Source organism: Hoplias malabaricus, chromosome Y (genome assembly GCF_029633855.1).
Source record: "Hoplias malabaricus isolate fHopMal1 chromosome Y, fHopMal1.hap1, whole genome shotgun sequence".
Lineage (NCBI taxonomy): Eukaryota > Metazoa > Chordata > Actinopteri > Characiformes > Erythrinidae > Hoplias > Hoplias malabaricus.
Genome location: NC_089820.1, coordinates 46,186,225 through 46,205,996, shown reverse-complemented (window position 1 = coordinate 46,205,996; position 19,772 = coordinate 46,186,225). Strand labels below are relative to the sequence as shown.

At 38.4% G+C, this 19,772-nt stretch overlaps 2 protein-coding genes across 2 annotated transcripts; one reads left to right on the top strand and one right to left on the bottom strand.

The window, feature by feature from the left end:
* The first annotated feature begins 452 nt into the window (after nucleotides 1-452).
* LOC136679740 (eukaryotic translation initiation factor 3 subunit J-B-like) lies at nucleotides 453-7,747 on the top strand. The gene is made up of 8 exons (XM_066658408.1): nucleotides 453-635; nucleotides 725-816; nucleotides 3,278-3,338; nucleotides 3,686-3,774; nucleotides 4,400-4,511; nucleotides 4,970-5,146; nucleotides 5,733-5,806; nucleotides 6,560-7,747. The coding sequence occupies exons 1-8, from the start codon at nucleotides 614-616 to the stop codon at nucleotides 6,692-6,694; spliced, it is 762 nt and encodes a 253-aa protein (XP_066514505.1). The 5' UTR covers nucleotides 453-613; the 3' UTR covers nucleotides 6,695-7,747.
* A 15-nt stretch (nucleotides 7,748-7,762) lies between these two features.
* LOC136678253 (cartilage intermediate layer protein 1-like) lies at nucleotides 7,763-18,416 on the bottom strand. Its single transcript, XM_066656233.1, has 9 exons — nucleotides 18,407-18,416; nucleotides 16,706-16,852; nucleotides 14,694-14,756; nucleotides 13,461-13,730; nucleotides 11,910-12,083; nucleotides 11,488-11,805; nucleotides 11,191-11,299; nucleotides 10,752-10,909; nucleotides 7,763-10,650 (listed from the first exon to the last, which is right to left on the bottom strand). The coding sequence occupies exons 2-9, from the start codon at nucleotides 16,767-16,769 to the stop codon at nucleotides 8,291-8,293; spliced, it is 3,516 nt and encodes a 1,171-aa protein (XP_066512330.1). The 5' UTR covers nucleotides 16,770-16,852; nucleotides 18,407-18,416; the 3' UTR covers nucleotides 7,763-8,290.
* Between the last annotated feature and the right edge of the window lie 1,356 nt (nucleotides 18,417-19,772).

Below are 19,772 nucleotides of genomic sequence, written 5' to 3'. Positions count from 1 at the left end.
TAAAAATCATTTTTATATTGGTCTAATATAATATATATTAGCTGTAATCCATAAACATCAACATTAAAAGAAATAAATGCTTGAAATAGATCACTCTGTTTGTAATTTCTCTCTCTCTCTCTCTCATATATATATATATATATATATATATATATATATATATATATATATATATATATATCATTAATAATTACTGAAATCAATTAACTTTATGATGATATTCTAATTTATTGAGATTCACCTGTAAATCTAAGCCACTTTTAAAGCATCATATGATTTTTGGAGAGAATATCTTCTATATTGTCGCTCACCAGTCGCTCTGTCAGTATTTAGTTTACTACATCATTTGAACATAGAAGAGACGTGTTTCTAGGGGTTAGATCTATGTCCAGATGGGGCCTTTTGTTCTTACCTAGTGTACTAGGTAGGGAGAACGCAGCAGTGGTGAGATTGTGATGGTGTAGTAGAGCTCCACACGGGGGCGTTGTGTTTTTGAAGGTGCTGGGCTCTGCTCGGTTTCAGTTCACTGAGAGCAGGCTGCCCGAGTGAAGCGCACATGTTTTGTATGAGCCCTCACTAAAACCGCGCTGTGCTACTCCCGCACACCAGCAAGATGGCGGACTCAGACTCATGGGGTAAGAACTACACGTTCACTTCTTTTTAATAGATACGTCTTATGCTGTTCTTCATTACATACCTGGCGTATCTGTTGTTTTAACGATAGACGCGGACAACTTCGAGCCGAGCGAGCCGGTGAAGAATACTGTGGGTCTTAAGGACCGATGGGAGGGCGAGGACGAGGAAGACGACGTGAAGGTAAAGACAAGTTAGTTGGACTTGTCTTGAACTAACCTACGGCAACTGACGGAAAGTTAAACCGGCCTCCGCATGTGAGGCAAGCGTGTGAATGCAGTTTAATTTAAGGTGGAACGGAGAAATACAATCGTAGCTAACTTCAACCCCAGTGGATTACTTTTAGTCTTTAGAGAACCTACAATTGTAGAGCTGATGTATCTCACTCGCTAATGTTAGCTTAATCCGTGCTCTGCTTAAGTTTCTGCTTGAAGTTACCGTTAGCTAGGGGAGCTAAAAGACGGTGCTGTAACGTTAGTTCGGACCGGCACATTAACGTTACACAGCCGGCGCCAGTGGCTGTGTCTCAAACCACATGATACTGCATTATTCACACGTTGCTAATAAATGCGCTACCGACAGCGGTGTAGTATTTAACGGTGTAGTGCGGCTTTGAGAAATAGCCTGTATAAAGTTGGTCAGTGAGAGTTGCTCGTTAGTTCCCGAGCTTTACAGTGTGTATGGTGGTTGTCACGCAGAAACAAAATGTAATATCCTTTAAATAATATTCATACTTCGACAGTCAATCCTAACAAGTCTCATTAGATTTATATTTGACATGTTTTACCCGCACACGAAGCTGAGCTAGTGACAGGCCACGAAGCGTGTTAGCAGAGCGGCTAACTGAGTTACAGCTACCAGCAGTGTCTCTTCTGGTGGCTGATACAGTATATTTTCAAACGTTAAATAGGTTCATGCAAAGCGATAGTATCTGAAATGTAACGTTACAGAAAGTGACATGTAAATACAAAATGCCTCTTGTGTATTAAGTTGATATAAGTACAATCTATTGTCAATAAACGATAGCCTGTAACGTCAAAATAATTTTAAAACCAGTACGATAGCTAAATTCTTCCGTCTCTATTTAAGTCCGTCGAAAGGATAAAGCTTAACGTGGTTTAAATTTAAAAGCTGTGTCAGCTTTCTAGGGACACCGCTTTTCTCTCACATAGTACTGGTAATAAAAACTCAGGAAATATGCCATATGAGAGATATTTAGCAATTTTGAGCTAGTATTTTCATTTTTATCGGCTATAAAACACTGAATATTTAACTTGGCTACAGAAACTCAAGGCTAGTAGCTAAGGTTCTATCGCGGATAAATTAGTGTAAGGTGATTCTAGTCACTTTTTATGTACTTAAAGCAATTTAAAGTTTTAACATATTTTACATTACCGACGATACCAAGTACGTGAATGCCTTGCGTTTGAAGTGTTTCGTTGGTTTTTTTTAATTTACACTATCGCTTGAACACTCGCTGCTAACGTTATTTGTCACAGCTTGGCTGGTAAATGCTGACCGTTTTCTAACAGGCCTCAGTGAGGCAGATGGAGCATTTCATTCACAGCTTTAAACATGTGCTTTGTCTCATTGTCTCTCAGCTGTATAGCACAGTCAAGCTCGGTGTATTTAAACCTAATAAATAACCATGTATCGGTCTCTCAGGCTCCATGTGTAAGAGCAACTGTTAGTGTTATCTTGACTGTCAGTATCCTATGACTGAACTGAGTCATGCTGCGTCTTGCAAATTTTGCCGCTCTCTGATACTTCAGATTTATCTAGAACTCTCTCCAGTGACAGTTTCACTTCCCCCCATGTGGCTTGACTCTTTTCTGTGTTATGAATGAATAGTATTTCTATGTTTTTAAAAAATCATTTCTAGAACGGGCTGGCTGACTGGCTGTTGTCTATCACTAGGTTTTTAAAAAGCTAACATGTTGACACCACTGAACTCGAATATATGGGAACACCATTACACCACTTAAAAGATATAAACCCCCAGTACAAAGCCAGCATCTCAATGGTTTTTCATTGCTGTGGGAATGAGAGAATGCCTTTTTTATGTTGTGGCATATATTGTTTTAACATCAGGAAAAAAATTGTGTGTTTAATTTATTACATATTTTAATATTACTTTAACTTTCCTACCTCCAGCGTCAATGATACTGAGGTGTAGATAAAGACTTCATGGCAGTTTATTTCCTTGTAATTTCCCTTCAGTAATTTTTCAGAGACAGTCAATCAATGTAAACTTTTAAACATGTCAGTGTTCATGTCAGTAGTTTTAACCAATGATTAATACCAAGATTTATGTTAATTAAAACCACAAAGTAACGCTACTGCTGTTGAAAACTCGAGAAACCTACCAGTAGAAATGGTTCAAAAACAGATTCCTCAAAATAAATTCTTTATGGCTACAAAAAAGATTTAAAAATGAGGCGGGTTTAGGCGGGTTTTGGCTTTTTATACTTCAGCACCATGATCAGTGAATAAAAATAGTATTTCCCCTTACCTTGTTTACATCTGAACAAGGATACATTAGCTTTCTTTACTGAATAATTGCATTATTTGCAAGTGGTCTTATTTATATTTTACATTTAGTGATTTATTGTTGATATGCCCTGAATTCTATTTTCTCATACAGGACAACTGGGATGACGATGAAGAGGAAGAACAGAAAGTGGTGGAGGAGGAACAAAAAACAGGTGCTATCATTTATTGAATTATTGAGATAATATGCAAAAATCTCAAGTAATTGTTAAAATAAACTGTTTTTGTAAAATGTACGGTGGTGGATTAAAATATATAATAATAATAACTATGTGGTAGATTAATCCTGGTGCAATGTATTTTTCTGATGACTAACCAGTAGGAGTGCTGCCCACAGTTTGAGCATGTTCCAGTATGTTATACTGTTGTTAAAAAAAAAAAAACAGAATCAGGATGTTTTTGATTTCTGATTTGATTTCTGATTTGTGAATTTGGCCATGCAAGTTGACAGCTTACAAAAAAAGCCCTCTTTCCTCCAACATAAATGTTTATCCTCTCACAGAGGTGAAAGCTCCAGAGAAGAAAAAGCTCAGTGCTAAACTCAAAGAGAAAGATGAGAAAGCAAGGAAACAAGAAGAACTTAAGAAAAGGGTGAGTGTCAAATCAACAGATGGAGGTCTTGCTTTCCAGATAAAACAATGTGTGTAGTGGTGTCAGAAAAAAATTGTAATCATAACATTCTGGGATTAATCGTGGTTACAATGCTAGTATTTGCTTGTTTTTTTGTTTTTTGGAAGGGAGATAAATCTGTGTAGACTGGTCTCCATGACAATCTGCTTAAAAGAAAATGTTCTTTTTATTGAATTATAACATTCAGAGTAGTTTTTTGATATTTGTAATAGAAACCCTACATTTTGGTGCCTATAAGTTTCATGGAGAGAGTTCAGATCAAACACAACAAAGCTCAGACACAAGCATAAATTGAGAACATCGCAGCTCAAAGTTAAACATCTCCATACTCCAACTTTAAAAGAGATAAATGTGAGGAGTGGGGTGTGTTCAGATATCATTTGTGAAATCAGGTATGTTGTCTATGAAATGGATATCTGATCTACTGATGTGTGTGTGTATTTATTTATGTATGTATGTGTATATATAATATGCCCCAACTGTAAGCTTTCATCGGGTGCATTTATCATGTTTTGCTTAAGAATATAAATGTTTTCTAATGCTTTCATTGTTATGTAAATCTTTGACATTTCTAATGTTCAAATAGTTACAAGAGTCCCAGGCTGTGAATCTCACCCCTGAGGAGGAGGCAGCAGAGAAACTGCGTTTGCAGAAGCTACAGGAGGAATCAGACATGGCGCTTGCATGTGAAGCTTTTGGTACGTGCTTATCCATGCATGATCATGCAAGAGTAAATATATACACTCTGTATAAGGATGGCCTGTCTTTGACTTGTAACTCTATTAAAAAAAATACAGTATATAAACATTTCTTTATATTCTCACATCTTACTTTTTCTTTTTATTAAAGAACTATGTATTTTATGGAGTAACAAATTAGAGCTGCTCCATTAAAATATTTTTTGACTCCTTTGTTTTCGATCTTGTAAAATTGAGAATTTACTATTTTTGTTTCAATTCTGTGAATCATTGCGGCTAATTATTCTTGTTGAATGGAAAAAACCCTAACTGTGGATTATATTTTTCAATGCTTTCGTTTGTTTTCCCAGTTCTTTAAATAACTTCTGCTTTTAAATGTTTCCCTCCTGTTGAATGGATGCTATGCTGTTGATTAGAGATGAAATTGCTTGAGAGTCTCATTGATCCTGTAATTGCAGGTGTTGACGCTACTGTTACTACAAATAGTGCCTCTGGAATTGAAGCCATGTGTCCATCAACAAAAGATGACTTCATAGCTTTTGAGAAGGCACTGAAAGACAAAATATCACAGTTTGAAAAGTCTGTGCATTATTCCAGCTTTTTGGAATCACTGTTTCGGGAGCTCTGCATTACATGTGAGTGGAGTTCTTTTCCCTGTTGTTTAATAGGAAATACATTTGGGTCCATAAGTGTTTTGGCAGTGACTAATTTTTCATAATGGGAAACAAAGAAGGCAATATTAAATTGAAGTGTAGTATTGAATTTACTATTTTGGAATTACAGCAGTTTGTGCTCTTTTAATTTTCATAGGCTCGGAACCCGTTGAAATAAAGCTGAATGTCTACATTTCAGTCATTTTGACTTTACTACCTGATCAAATACCTGTTTATTATATTTATGCCGGTAATTGGATAATGGGCATGTTTTTATCCAGTAGAGGACACCGTTGAGCAATGACAATTGTAGAGTATTTACTGCAGATTTCTAAATGGATGAACTCTAATGAACAATATGGTGGAATATATAGATAGATAGATAGATAGTATTTATTTATTTTTACCAAATGTAATCAAAGTGTAGGGGAACAGTGACTAATCGTGTAGTGTACAGATTTTGCAAATTAGAAATATCTTTCAACTTTTTCATATATAAATACCACTATTAATTATTTGGGAATTTATTCATTGTGTTAATTGACAATCAATGCTGCGTTTTTCACAGTGGAAGTAGACGACTTAAAGAAAATCAGCAATTCACTCTCAGCCCTTCTGAGTGAGAAACAAAAGCAGGAAAAGGCGAGTATTACTATTAAAACAATTGTTAATACGATTTAATAATACGATAATATATTTCTAAGATTTTAGTAGACATTATGCAAAAGGCAAACGTGTAATGGTACATCTCTGCAGTAGGGGGAGCCGTTTGTCTTTTGTTTACTTTTATCCGTCAGTGCCCAGTCTTTTCTGCAAAGGGTCAGTGAGGCCACAACTTGTCATTCCATAAAAGCAGGGACTGAGGCTGGCTGACTGAACATGTGGAGTCAGGTGTGCTCCATTTTGATGGATTAAAAAAACAATTACATTCACTAATCAGCCAAAATATTAAAACTTAATACTGGTGTGGTCAAAGTAATTATGGCACCTGCAGAGAGGAGGGATATATTGGGCCACAAGTGAACAGTGCTTGAAGCTGATGTTAGAAAGAGCAGAAATGGGTAAGCCCTTAAAAAAGGTGTGTGGGGGGGGCAATCAAGGGTCCATTGTTTATGGCTAGAAGACAGTGGTAGGTGTCTACCAAAATGACAACTATTATCTGGTAAAAGTAGATGGCTCACTGATGTGTTTGGGGAGTGAAGGCCAACCTATTTGGTCCGTTCCCAGTTAAAAATGTATTGCTGACTCTGATGGAAATATATCAGAATGTATGTAATATATAAATAGGTTGCCAACAGGCTGGGGGTTGAGAATTGGTGTTTTAAATCTCACTTTTTATTGTAGCGATAATGGACAGTTCCTTCTTTAAATGTGTCATGTAATGTTTTTCCACAGGAAAAAGCCAAAGGAATCAAGAAGAAAAAGAAAACTGTTCTTGCTGGAGGAGGTCTGAAAGCCAAACAGAAAGATGACTTTGACGCTTATGGAGAGTTTGATGGCGGCTACAATGAATATGACGACTTCATGTGACGAAGGCTAAACTCCACCCCCTCTCCTTTCCTAAACTTCCTGTTGGCCTCTGTATCCAGTTCGCCCCTCAGACACACACACAGCACCCCCCCTCATATTTATCAGTGCCATCCTGGAGTAAACTGAACACTGTGTCAACCCTCTACTTTTTTTGCTTCAGTGTCAAAACAATTCTTAGTGAAGCTGCTATCACCAACATTGCCCTTTGGTGACAAGGAAAAAAATATCAAATTGCCTTGCATTTTACAACTCTGCCTCCAACAAAGACTTTAGAACATGAGACATCTTTGCACAAGTGTCTTCTCTGATTGGCCTAGGTAGAATTGCAGTGTGTTTTAGAACACAATGTAAAAACCTCTGTTTGAGGTTGAACTGAAATGGATTATGGTGTTAACTTCTGAGCAATTTTATTTACATAGAATCAAATGTGCAATTCTATGCAAAAATGGTATACAGAATGTGTTGACAGTTTGGATATATTCCTTTTCTTGTGGGTGTATCTACAGAATAGTGTAAGGTATCTATACTTGCCACTCGTCAGCAACAACAGATGCACATAATTCAGTTTTCTTTCTATTGAAATTAGTGCTTTTACAGTAGACACTACACAAGATGCAGTGGTGGTACACTGAATAAAAAAGGGATGGAAAATAAGAAAATGCATTTTGAATATCTAGGATTTTCAGTTCTAATGTCAATAGGTTTTTGGATGAATCATTGGAGAATGTTTTACCGTGAGCAGTTTTTTTTTTCTTTTGGCTCATTTAAAAGTTTACTTTGCTCTCATGCTGGTAGATTTTAAATTACTACTAATGCAGGAATGTGGGGCTCAGTCTTTTATTATAGCTTCTGCAAGCTTGTATCAAGTAAGAGAAGGAGCAAGCTCTCTGGCTGAACAGATGAAATATCTGCTTATCGTCAAAAAACATTTGACATGAGGTTTTTCCTTTTTTTCTAACAGTTTGAAAAGATTTGCTTTACAAAATATATATAAAAAAACTGGTCAATGATAGAGAAATGACAAGACTCCAGCAGTGTTTTTTTTGTTTTTTTTTAAATATCTAATTTAATAAAATCATTGGTCGAAAGGAACTACTTGATTATATAATTTTTTTACAATGATTTTGACAACTGTTATATTTCAAGAAAATGAATCAAATACACAACATTGGTATAATTTGCATTCTGGGTGATGTAAATCTTAGGTGACAGCTAATCTTGTGTTAGCTGTGAAATAAATATCCTGTTATTTACAAATTCAAGTAGTATAATATAATCACAGTACAGGTGAATAGAATATATGATTAAAAAAAAGCAGTAAATTTGCTTTTTCTAGAAAATGGTCGTCTTCTCAAAAAATTACAAAACGTTAACAATGTTCCTGAACATATTGTATTTAAACTGTGAAACTTCTTGCTTTCTTCTTGACTCAAAAGTGATATTGGTGTTCTTGAGAGGTGCACCACTGAAGTACTGAGTACAGTTTAACTTTGACTTCACTGAGAGGAGTAGAATATGCTCCAATCCAATTTACACTGCTCTTCTGAAGTAATTGTGGCTGGGTCACCTCAGCGTTGTATGTTGTTTGATCGACCTTCAGCCGATTGTTTGGGATCGTTTGTTGTGATTGCGAGTGCTTCTCCTCCGACTGCTTCGCGGTGCTCCTGAGGAGTCCCCTCTCTGTCTTCTGTTGCCACGTCCTGGACGAGTGCTCCCTGCTACGGCTCTGCCAGGTGAATTCTGGAGCTGTTGGAACACACTCTGGCGGGTGACTTCTTTGTCACCACAGGTGAAGGTTAGAGCCACACCTTCATTGCCCTTCATAACTCTTGAGGTGCCATCTGATGTCCCATCAAAGCAACGTCCAAGTGCGATCTCCTTAGCTGTGCGAGGATCTTGGTCAGTCACTGTGTAGATGCCGTAGTTATGGCCAAGTGGGTCCAGTGGTGCCAGCATGGTGAATTCATTGGTGTCGTTGTTAACAGCCAGTGGTAGATGGTTTACCAAGTATTCTTGAAGCATGCTGTTTACATTGTCTCGCTTGCAGCTGCCCTGAGGGATCACCTTCACAAGGGTGCGATCAACTCTGTCCTGGTCATAGAGCATGCCGCTGCATTTGAACTCTAAACACACAGCCGAAACAGTGGACAGGTCCATGTCTCGGATGCTGCGGATGTCACGAATGCCATACAACTTACCGACAGTCCTTGGATGGGTGCCTCCCATATTTCGAGATCGTACGTTAATTTCATGTGGGCTGTTGATTTTCACTTTGATGTAGCAAGCTCTGTATTCCATTGGTTTAGGCCACCAGCTCAGGAAATCTTCTGTCCAGCTCATGGGATCATCCTCATTGAAGGGGACGGTGTTATAGTCATAGCGATCTCCTTCAACTCTTGAGAAGCGGAAGTGAGGGGCACTAAATGGAGCCTCCTCACATTCCTTCAGTTTGTCGAACGGATAAATAGGGCCGTTTGCTTCCTCAGCTGTGTTCGGACTGGGCTTGGCTACATTGATGCTGAATGCTGTCTTCTTGATCCTGAGGTCCTCGTGGTCTGTCCTCCTATAATTTAGTTTATTCAGATAGGGTTGTGGAACACCAATGCTGTTGGGATTTAATTTTGGAGCCGATGCAACTGCTTCCAGTTCTTCACCACCAAGATTGGCCATGACATAAGCGGAATATGCATCCGCTTTCTGTTCATCACAGAAGGCAGGAAGACAAGCTCCATTGGGGCCAGTTATTACACTGTCAAACCTTCCCCAAGCACGAGGATTGGTTGAGAAACCAGCCACTGGCTCCATATTGATCAGGGTCATCACAACACCCTCAACTTGCTCACTTGACATGAAGCGTTCACTGCGGAAAGCACGTGCCTTAACGTAACATCTCCTGTTTTCAGGTACGTCCAAGTTAAACAGTCGTCTTTCCCTGATTTCCATATTCCCAACGAGGAAGGTCCTCTCCTCTCGTTTTCCTCGTTGCTTCTTCTCTAGCTGGAACTGGCCCTCTTCTTCCCAAAGACCAGTCTCAGGATTGAGGGACCATAGCTTCATTGTCTTCAAGTGTTCAGACATCTTCACTTGGGATGAATCGAGACGTACTTTAACTTCCCCTGCATTTAGTGATTCCCTGCTCTCCTTGTCCCGGAAGTCAACAGAGAACATGCCATACGTTCTCAAGGGAAGTGTGTCACCTTCTGCTCCAATAAAGTTGAGGTCACTCTGAGCAGCAGCTGCTGTGGACACATCTCTCGGGTCTAAGAAGGTAACGCTGGCCTGCACATCACCTACAAACACCTCGCCATTCTCTTTGTAGAAAACGTTGGGTGGAATTTCAATCTCAGCCATAGGCTCCTCTCCCTCTACCTCTCCAAGTTCCAGTTTGTTGGTGTCTGTTGAGCGAATGGTGACTGGAGGCTTCTTTCTTAGCAATTTTATTTCATGGTACACAGCCCCACCTTTGGTATTGAACAGAAGTACTTTGGTGGTATTCACAAACTTATCCATATTGTCCACAAATGTGAGAACTAGCCTTTCAGTGCCTGTGGGTACCTGGATGGAGAATGTGCCCTTGTATCCTGTTCGACTAATCCTGGTACCGTCCATGTAGATGTGTCCAAATCGCATTGGTTCTCCAGTATCTGCAGCAATGGCGCGTCCTCGAACTATAGCTTTTGTATCAACGCATTTTTTGCAGCCACACTGGGTAACCACCATTGTGGGTAACTGATAGCCTTGACATGATATCTGTCTCTCCTCCATTTTGGACACTCCACAGCAGAAGGATATGGAATCTTTGCATCGAATACCATTGTCCAGCTGGCCAGTGCATGTCCCTACTGGACATTTTCCTACATCATAATACAGTGAGTTTGTCTTGTTCTGGAAGCAATCATGAGGAAGACGGATCAAGTGGGGTTCAGGTTTTGGGTTGCAGGATGGTTCATCTTGACCTTAAATGGAAAGAGGTAAATAAAGATGAAAAGAGTCATAAGATGCACTGCAAATATATACAGCATAAAAATGGTAAATTAGAATTTATTTTTGTACTCACCTATAACGGTGAGAGTAGCAGGCTTTGATTTAATTGCTCCATTCTTGTTACTTGCTCTGCAGTAATACTCTCCAGCCTGATCTATCCGCAGATTCCTCAAAACCAGAGTATCATAGTACTGATATCTACTCTTCTCAAGCAGGCTTCCATTGTGAAACCTGAGGAAATAATTAATAATTTAATTATCAATATATAATTTGCACAGAAATAATATGTTGGCTGATAGTGGTGCATAAGGTGTCAAGCTGATATTATAATGTTCTATAATGTCTAAGATACATTTATTACACCTGGATAGATGGATAAAGAAACTGTGTGTATGTATTGCTCTGTATGAAAATTATGAAAAGACGTGACACCGAAAGATATTGTGATGCTTGAATGTGGTATCTGATTTACTCAGACACTTATGGCTTACCACGTTTATCACTTATCTTACCACTGATAGTCTTCAGGTTCAGGTGACCCAGAAATCTTGCAGCAAAAGGCAGCTGTTTGACCCTCTCTCCTTGCTTTGGACTCTGGATTCTTTTGCAAATAGAGTTTTTCTGGGAGAAATCAGTGGTAAGATTATTTTCTGCATCACTTAAACATGGTGAAATTTTATATTATTGTGGAAACACCATAAAATATTTGAACTGTGATTCATGAGTTTCTGGACCATTTACAATGGTTCAATTATTTTAATCATACAACAATTACTGATCTATACTTGTGTGTGTATATAGGCTCATACTTGCTCTCTCCAGCTTCAGGTGAAGTACAGTTGTTTGTTCAGAACTCAGCGGCACAGTGACCTTCAGAGGACTGTGGTTTTGCATCTTTATCAGCAGTGTGGTATTGCCATCTGGACAGATGCCTGGCACACGGAAGTGTCCATTGTGATCGGTTAGTGTGAGAAGTTTGGGGCTTTTGTCAGAGAGGAAAAAAATGGCTGCCCCAGGAGCTGGGAGACTCCCAGCACTGCGAACTGACCCGAGAACGGTGTGGTCCTGACACAGGCAGGCATTGCATTCTGCATTCACCTTGCCCATTACACACTTCAGATCACAACCTACAGAAACAACAGAAAGAATGCTCAGAACAATGCAACGCCAGTGAAAGCACATCATACCTCTACGAGAAGCTTTCCCAATTGCATTTGAACTGGATCATTACCTGGACATGTGGGTCCTTTGCAATTCCTGCCCTCTATGGCTGGACCAGTACATGGCCTGGATGTGGTTTTGCAGGTTCTGGTGCGCACCTGAACTGCTACCTGACCACAAGGTGCCGAGCAGGGGCTCCAGTCCGACCACTGACCCCAAACTCCATGAATTTCTGGCTGATCATCTGAAGACCAAGAGATTACTAATTAGATTCTGTTTCAGGCATTCTCAATTCCTCATTTAAAGAGATCTGTATCTGGAAATAAGCCTTATATATTTCCTAGTGCTGCTGAAACTGGAATCAAAAATGTTCTTTAGCTAAGAGGTGTGAAACTGGTTCCTTCTCAGGCCAAAGCTCAGCAAATTTCTGCCATATTCAAACAGCTGATTCAGATTAGCAAGGCCTTCAAGAGGAAATGTTCATTTCTAGTCATGGCCTATTTGGAGCATTTGCAGCCTTGCAATACCTTATTTGATGTGCCTGTAAGGATCACATGGCTGTAGGTTAGGTTCTTCAAATCCATTCACAGTTCATTGAAATATTGATACAACAGATTTGATTGCTCATGTCATAACTACCCGTTTAAAAATCCACAAGTAGAAACTTGATTTAAAAGTGATGTTCAAGATTTTCATCCAGAACACATTTTGCTGGCTGTCAGGCTTGTTTGCAAGCTGAGAAAAGTTCCTGTGTTTGTACAAAACATTAGCTTGGTAAATGGGGAAAAATAGCAAGGGTCCGAAATGACTCAGGCTTCCCCTTGCTGCGTTTCTGGCTGAGCCAAGACAGAGAAACCGCATCTGGTGCTTGAACATTCAACAAGCATGAAAAGAAATGAGGATTTTGCTCTATATCTGCTCCATAGGTGCATAATATTGACTTATTTTTGCTTCATGTATTACTAAGGGGGAACAGACTCCAAATTCAGGAGACTGCTAATCGCATGAAAGTAAACACAGATGGCTAATACAACTTGGGTTACCAAATAAAAAACTTTAGACGAGGTGAACAACCACAAATAAGGTACAGTCAGTTTCTTACCCAAACATAAAGTTTCTGAGCGAAAACCAACACAAACGGATGTTCAGAAATGTTGACAATGCCGTTAAAGATTTTCAGGGTGTCCAATTTATAGTTTGGAGTTTAAAGTGACACTAAAAGCACTTTCTGTGTGCCCTTAGTGTGGCCTTGGGCAAGTGCCACTCAAAAGTGGTATCTTCCTAAATGTTTTGAGAAACATGTTTGGAGCGATTTGTTTATTACCATCTGACCAACACGAGACCTGAGGTAGATATTTAGATTTGCATTGCCATTGAGTTATATCATGCCTGTAATGTAGTTTGCAAACTGGACAAACAGTTTAGTGTTGTAGCCTACCATCATGATATATTCTGCTCTTCCAGGATATAATGAGTACATCAAGACCACACATTATTCAATATATATTCAAACTGTTTTTTTTTTGTTTGTTTTTTTTGCAGATGCTGATATAATTTCGATATTGTTGTGCATCATTTTACCCAACATCCTTATGCATAAGGCAGCATGTGCTATACTAACCTCTTGGGCAGAGGAAGCGAACAGCATAATTGGAGCAGTTTTTTCCTGCAGGCTGCTCTGCATTGATGCACCAGAATCCCAACACAGGATCAGCATGCACACGCTCCCCAGTTGAGCGTGCTGGGATCCAGTCTGTAGTGCGAGCGTCCAGAGCCTGTGGAGAGTCGCACACACGTGCTCTATAATAGAAACGAATGGCATCCAGCTGTTCAAAGTCCCCCTTCCCTCCAGGGTGATCAACATTAAACCAAGTGGTCCACTTGTAATTATCTGGAAAGAGGAAGAGAAATATGCTTAGACAAGCATTGAAATTTGATTTTTAGATGCTACACACCTCATGAGTTGGTGTGTAACCCACTCACATGCAGACGCCCTCACTCACATTTAGTTCATCACAAGAGGTTATACTTCTTACATACTGATGTTTAGAAACAGATTCATAAGGGGGTGCCATTCAGTGCTTCTCATCCAAGACAGTTTTTGTTCTTTTTATATATATATTTCAATATCTGTCATTTCATAAACATATCATCTGTTTTTCCTGTTAACTTTCAGACCACGTTTTTGTGTCATTTCAACATACAACACATGCCACTTTGCACCAATTTACCCAAGTTTAACATTAATAGTAGAACAAGTCGTAATGGTCAGTGACTTTGTATGTTGTTGTACCTTTGCCACAAGTTAAATGAAATGACTGCCCCACTAGATCTGCCCATGTAACCTCTAGGTGCTATAGTTGTGAAATTAAAGCATCTAGGAGAAACAACAGCTCGTGCCAGATTTCATAATTCCAAGAGTAAAGTTTGGTGGAGAAGAGATGATGTTCTGAGCCTGTTTTTTATGCTTCCATTTTGTGGCAGTGGTTTGGGGAATGACATTTCCTGTTCTATTATGGCTATGTCCTGTAGATAAGGGAAGGTAAAGACCACACAGATCATCCCTACTGAACACATTTGGGATAAAGGGAATGGGCAGAAATTGCCACAAACACATACCAAAATATTGTGGAGAGCATCACCAGAATACTGGAGACTGCTATAGTCACAAAAGTAGGCCAACTCCATCTTAATAGAAATAAATATGCAATGTCCAACATGTTCCTATAGGTCAGGTGTGCACTTGTGATAATCAGAATACAGCAGATATGAAACTTTCAAGAACATGACAGGCAGCCGTCTATGTGAATAAGCATTAATGAAAATGAGCGTATGCTGTTTTGATTATGTTCACCTTCATCATACAAGTCAGCTGGATTCTGGCTCCCAAAACTTCCACTCTCTGCTCTCTGTGGTCCTATAAAAAATGAAGCTTTTTAAGAGAAACAGTCAAGAAATTGACCTTCGTTTGTATATTTTCATGCCATAATGTTTTTATAATGTGTGCTAAATAAATCACTTCATCTATTGTTTGTTGAAGACTGTAGAATGATCATTATTCAAAATGACTTTACCTCAATTTTGCAAGGCACAACTGGTCTATTTACATGCAATTTGGCACCCAATGAGCAATTTTAGCCAATGATAAACATTGTTCTCTTTATCTGTATATTATAAAGCAATTGCACTTATATAGAAATGAACTTGTACTCTAGTGTGAAAAATGTGATGCCCCAACTGTACTTTACTGAAAAATCAATATAAATATTGCCATTAGAAAACAACATTTTCTGCCCATCTGTTAGCCATTAACCTGCGCTCTGGGTTCTCATTATCGAGCTTGATAGCTTTTCATTTTTCATTTTGTTGCATTAGATCACAACATGATCTAATGTTAGATCACAAAATGCTTGTCTAATTGCTTCTAAAGCAGCTAAAGCTCACTCTCTTAATTTACACTCTAAAGTATGCTAGTAGTATACATCTGGCCAAATTCTGCTTAGGAAAGTCTGTCAAATCTGCGGCCTTCTTGGTAATTCACCCAAGTAGTTTCTGCTCATACCATGGGAGGCAATTCCAGGCAAAATTGGAATTGAGATGAAAACAACTAAATGAAATGCAAATACCTTTTTTGGCAGTTGTTTTCCACATGAAAATTAAGAGATTAGCAATTGTGCTTTTTCCATGTTCAGTGTAACATATTTGCTAATTCATTTTTCAAATTGTGAATTGTGAATTGGCTGTGTTATAACATCTCTAACCTGGCACAAACACTCAAGTGTGGCCAATTGCTGACAGGTGGCTCTGCAGCCTCTAGCTTACATGCATAACTTCCAGTCGACCTCTGGATATAAGTGGGGGAAATACAACAATGAAGCTATTCATCTACCAATGACTCTACTTAACTGGGATGAGTGGAATTTCATGGGTTCATATGACCACAAGGCAGCTGTTAATGTCCTATTAGGGGCTCCGCTTACAGTAAAATGTCTTGTGGAAAGAAAAAAAGAGCGTTTGCTATAATCTTTGTTAATGCTACAACACAGCATGGGCTTCCACCCAGATCACTTTGCTACTGTGTCCAGGATGATACATGTTTATTATTCAATGTTAATTAAAATTTAAGATTAAAATGTAGCTATTTTATTGAAAGAGATAATCTCTGCTTAGCCAAAATAAAAGTCTCTCTATTGAAAATGTAAACAATAAAAAGACATGTCTGAATTGGTCCCTTTTATAGGAACCAGATTCATGAAAGTAGTAAACAGTTTCAGACACAAATTTACTCAGTTTTTCTCATTACCACAGTAACATTTGGCCACTTAGTCCAGTGACATACAGAAGTTGAAATACAAGCTAAGTGGTGCATTATGGGTAGCAATTGTTCACCACAGCTATCTTGAGTCCACTGTGTGTTATGCACTCTTTTTTGAGCAACACTATAAATTGGCCTGTGATGGACTGGTGCCATGTCCAGGGTTTGTCCCTGCCTTGCACCCAGTGATTCAGGGTAGGCCTTGGACCCACCATGACCCAGAACCAGATGAAAGCATTTACAGAATGTAAATGAATAAACTGCATATTAGCAGAAATCCAAAATTCTCATTTCGCTTTTATCAATAGAAAATTATCTAATGATATCAAATTGCATTGATCTCTCATTAAACATGATGATTAAGGACTTAAATTTACAGAGAGGTCAGATATGTACTACCCTAAGCCAGAGACTGGGCCAGAATTTCCATGTATGATCATAGACTTGTCTCACTTTAAGACAGAGACTGAATTTTGTGTGCTGTATTTTGAGAGAGATAACTGAAGGTGTTTGTCTTCAACTGTGTGGAAAAAAGGGCAAGTGAAACGTACCTTGAGTGAAGATGCCAGTAATTCCACAGAGAAGGAGAAATGCCCCTCTTAATGGGCTGCCCATTCTGGCTTTGTACTTGTGATCTTTGGTCTCCGGTAATGACCTTTTGCTCTGTTCACGTTAATTATAGTCCAGCCACTGAACTCCTGCAGGTCAGAGAGAAGCCAAAGGCATTTGTCAACAGCTCAGAATGCAATGTGATTCTGTCTTAGTTAATTTTCCTCCAAAAATGGTTGTTTTAATTAAACTTTTAAACCAATTGTGTATATATACAGCTGAAAATTATTATTCAAAGCATGATCCTAGTAATATTGCTATTGAAAAATCTTGTTAATTCTTCCATTTGTAAGAGTATAATGTATTGTGCCAAAGGCCACACTTCATGTTTTTAATTTCCAGTTTAATTTTACAATAAGGGTACATTAATAAACTGTACTTAAGTCATTATTAAATAATAAGGCAGTAATAAGTATTACTAAAGTCACAATTAATAATTACATAATGATAACTAACATTATTTCAGGATTTTATGAAATCATAAAAGAATGCTATTGCTGCTTGTTCTTATTATTACTTAATGATTAATTGTAACATTGATCATTTAACCTGTAATGTTTGAACTGACACAACAAATATAAAACATTGCAGTATAATATTTTGATATCCGTGTTGCTGTCTGTTAAATTGTATTTTTTCCTGACATTAAATAGAACAAATTGTACTTAATTGGCCGTTTGCACGGTACTGATTATCTCAGATGTTAGCAGTGCGCTTTCAAAACTGGTTGGTAAGAGGGTTTAAAATCTTGACGCTGGAAACATGTTCTTTTAAAAGAGTTCAGGCAGGGCAAAATCAACTATGGAAGCAGACTTTAGCACTCAGATAACACATCTGTAAGAACCATCAGGAAGTGTCAAGGGAATGTAAAAATGTTTCTGTGTTCATCAAGAAAACACAGTGCTCCCTACATATATTCCATATGTTCCAGATGGTACACACACCCACAGAGTTCCACATTTCATTTGCACATAATATCTTAATCATGTATCATTTAAGCAAGTAAATTAAATTTCAAATAACTAACTTATCAAGTTCCATGCAGAAATGATAAAACATGTCATCACTGTCAGAACAAAGCAAGCCCCCCACCACCACCACACACACAGAATTTCATAATGCCAGAAATGGCATAAAATTTAACTTTAAAAAAGTTAAAAATATTTTCCTTTGCATGTAAACTTACAACTCTGGAGATTTAGATGGTAATTAAAAAAAATGGAGATACAATGTTTTGTGCCCACTGTGGTAGTATGTAAAATATATTAAAATGCACTCCATTTCATTCCAAACTCTGCTGTAAATAAATAAATGAATTAAAAAAACTATTTTTATACATTACAAAATAAAAACACTTTTCATATTTTAAGCTTAACACCTAATTGTTCCCCATTGTTGAAAAGCTGTACATATGATAAATTGGCCTATATAAATGGTCAAAAAAATCTTGTTATATTAAATTTCATTCTCTAACAAAGTCATCATTAGCAAGATTCAAAGTAATGAGAGCAAGATCACACTGTGCACACAGATGGATAAAGAGACAAAATAAAGCATTATTGTTGATAATGATTCTAAAGGAAAAAAATGATAAAAACACAAAATGAAAAAGAGCAGTGACCGTGTGAAGCTGTCAGTCTTACCCAGGTCAGGGTCTCGGAGGTGAAGAGGCTATTATCGGTGTTCTGTGGCTCTGTGGACTGTACAGAGTTGCAGAGTGTGTGTGTGCATGTGTGTGTGCACACTTATATAGCTCTGCCCTGCCTTGAGTTCGGCTCCATGCCACTGTCAGGAAACCAGATGACAGCGTAAGGAAACAACAGCAATGAGCCCACCTCTGTTTTAAGACTGGGTTGTGATTTAAAGCATTGCACTTTGTGTTTGACTGTGAGACTACAAGTTCTTATATACTGCTTGTAAAATTTCCATAGAAAAGTGTGAAATGAAACGGGATTATGTGACTCACTGTAACCCAGCTTAATGCAGATTATCAGCTAGATATGAAATACTAAATATTTATTTTGGGTTTCCAAAAACGTATGTAAGAAGTGTTCGCACAAGGAATGATTTATCTTCTACAAACTCTAACTTGAATGCATGATCTTAATTCTGCTCGATCAGTGTGTTTGAGGCTCAACCATTGTGTTAGTAGCATATTTTGACATCAATTCCATTGGCAAATTAATCCTCCCCTACTTGACTGTTACTCATCCAAAGCCAAACATCCAAGAGAACATATTTGACGGTATTATTGGCCTTGCTCTGTCTGTGTGTAAAGGATAGCCCTTTCCTACTCCCATCACTCAGTGTGATTCTAGCCCAATGTAGGTATCTAAAAGATCTTTGCAGTTGGTGTTCTCCTTCAAGTGTGTTCAGCTTCTCCGTGGCATTACCTTAGTGGCCGCCTGAAAAGGATTAATGAATGGTTTTACATATCTCAGAGAAAAATATTACCTACTTTCTCTCTCCCAGCTTGTTGCATTGTGAGACTGTGTGGGTTATCTATTAAATGGGTGGAACATAGGGTTGGCCGATATAACGATAATACCGTATACCACGGTATTTAAAAATGTGGACGGTATCTTAAAATGAGGGCGTTATTTATGAAATGTGCATGGTGTGTCAAATTTTGGTTCTGTCTCTTTAAAAGTCGGCTAAAATGTTCATGTGCATTTAACAGAGTCACAGGGAGGGGGTGCTGTGGAGCTCAATGACTGCTGATATCACGGTCTGAAAACTGGTGGAGAAAAGCACAAGCCCAGTAGCCCACTTGTAAGTTTAGTGCTGAGTTTGGGTTAAAAAAGAAAGGAATTAAGATGTAAATAGACATAATTCTCAGAAAAACCTTCACTCGACTTTGTGCTCACACGTATATGGCTTTAACCTCTATATGTGTTTTGAGCCTCAATTAACTGAAAAATCTGCTGTGATGTGCTAAACCACAAGTGCCCTTTAGCGCCAGCTGTGCTTCTAAACAGGCTCAGCGCAGCCTGACAGAGCACCCCCTCC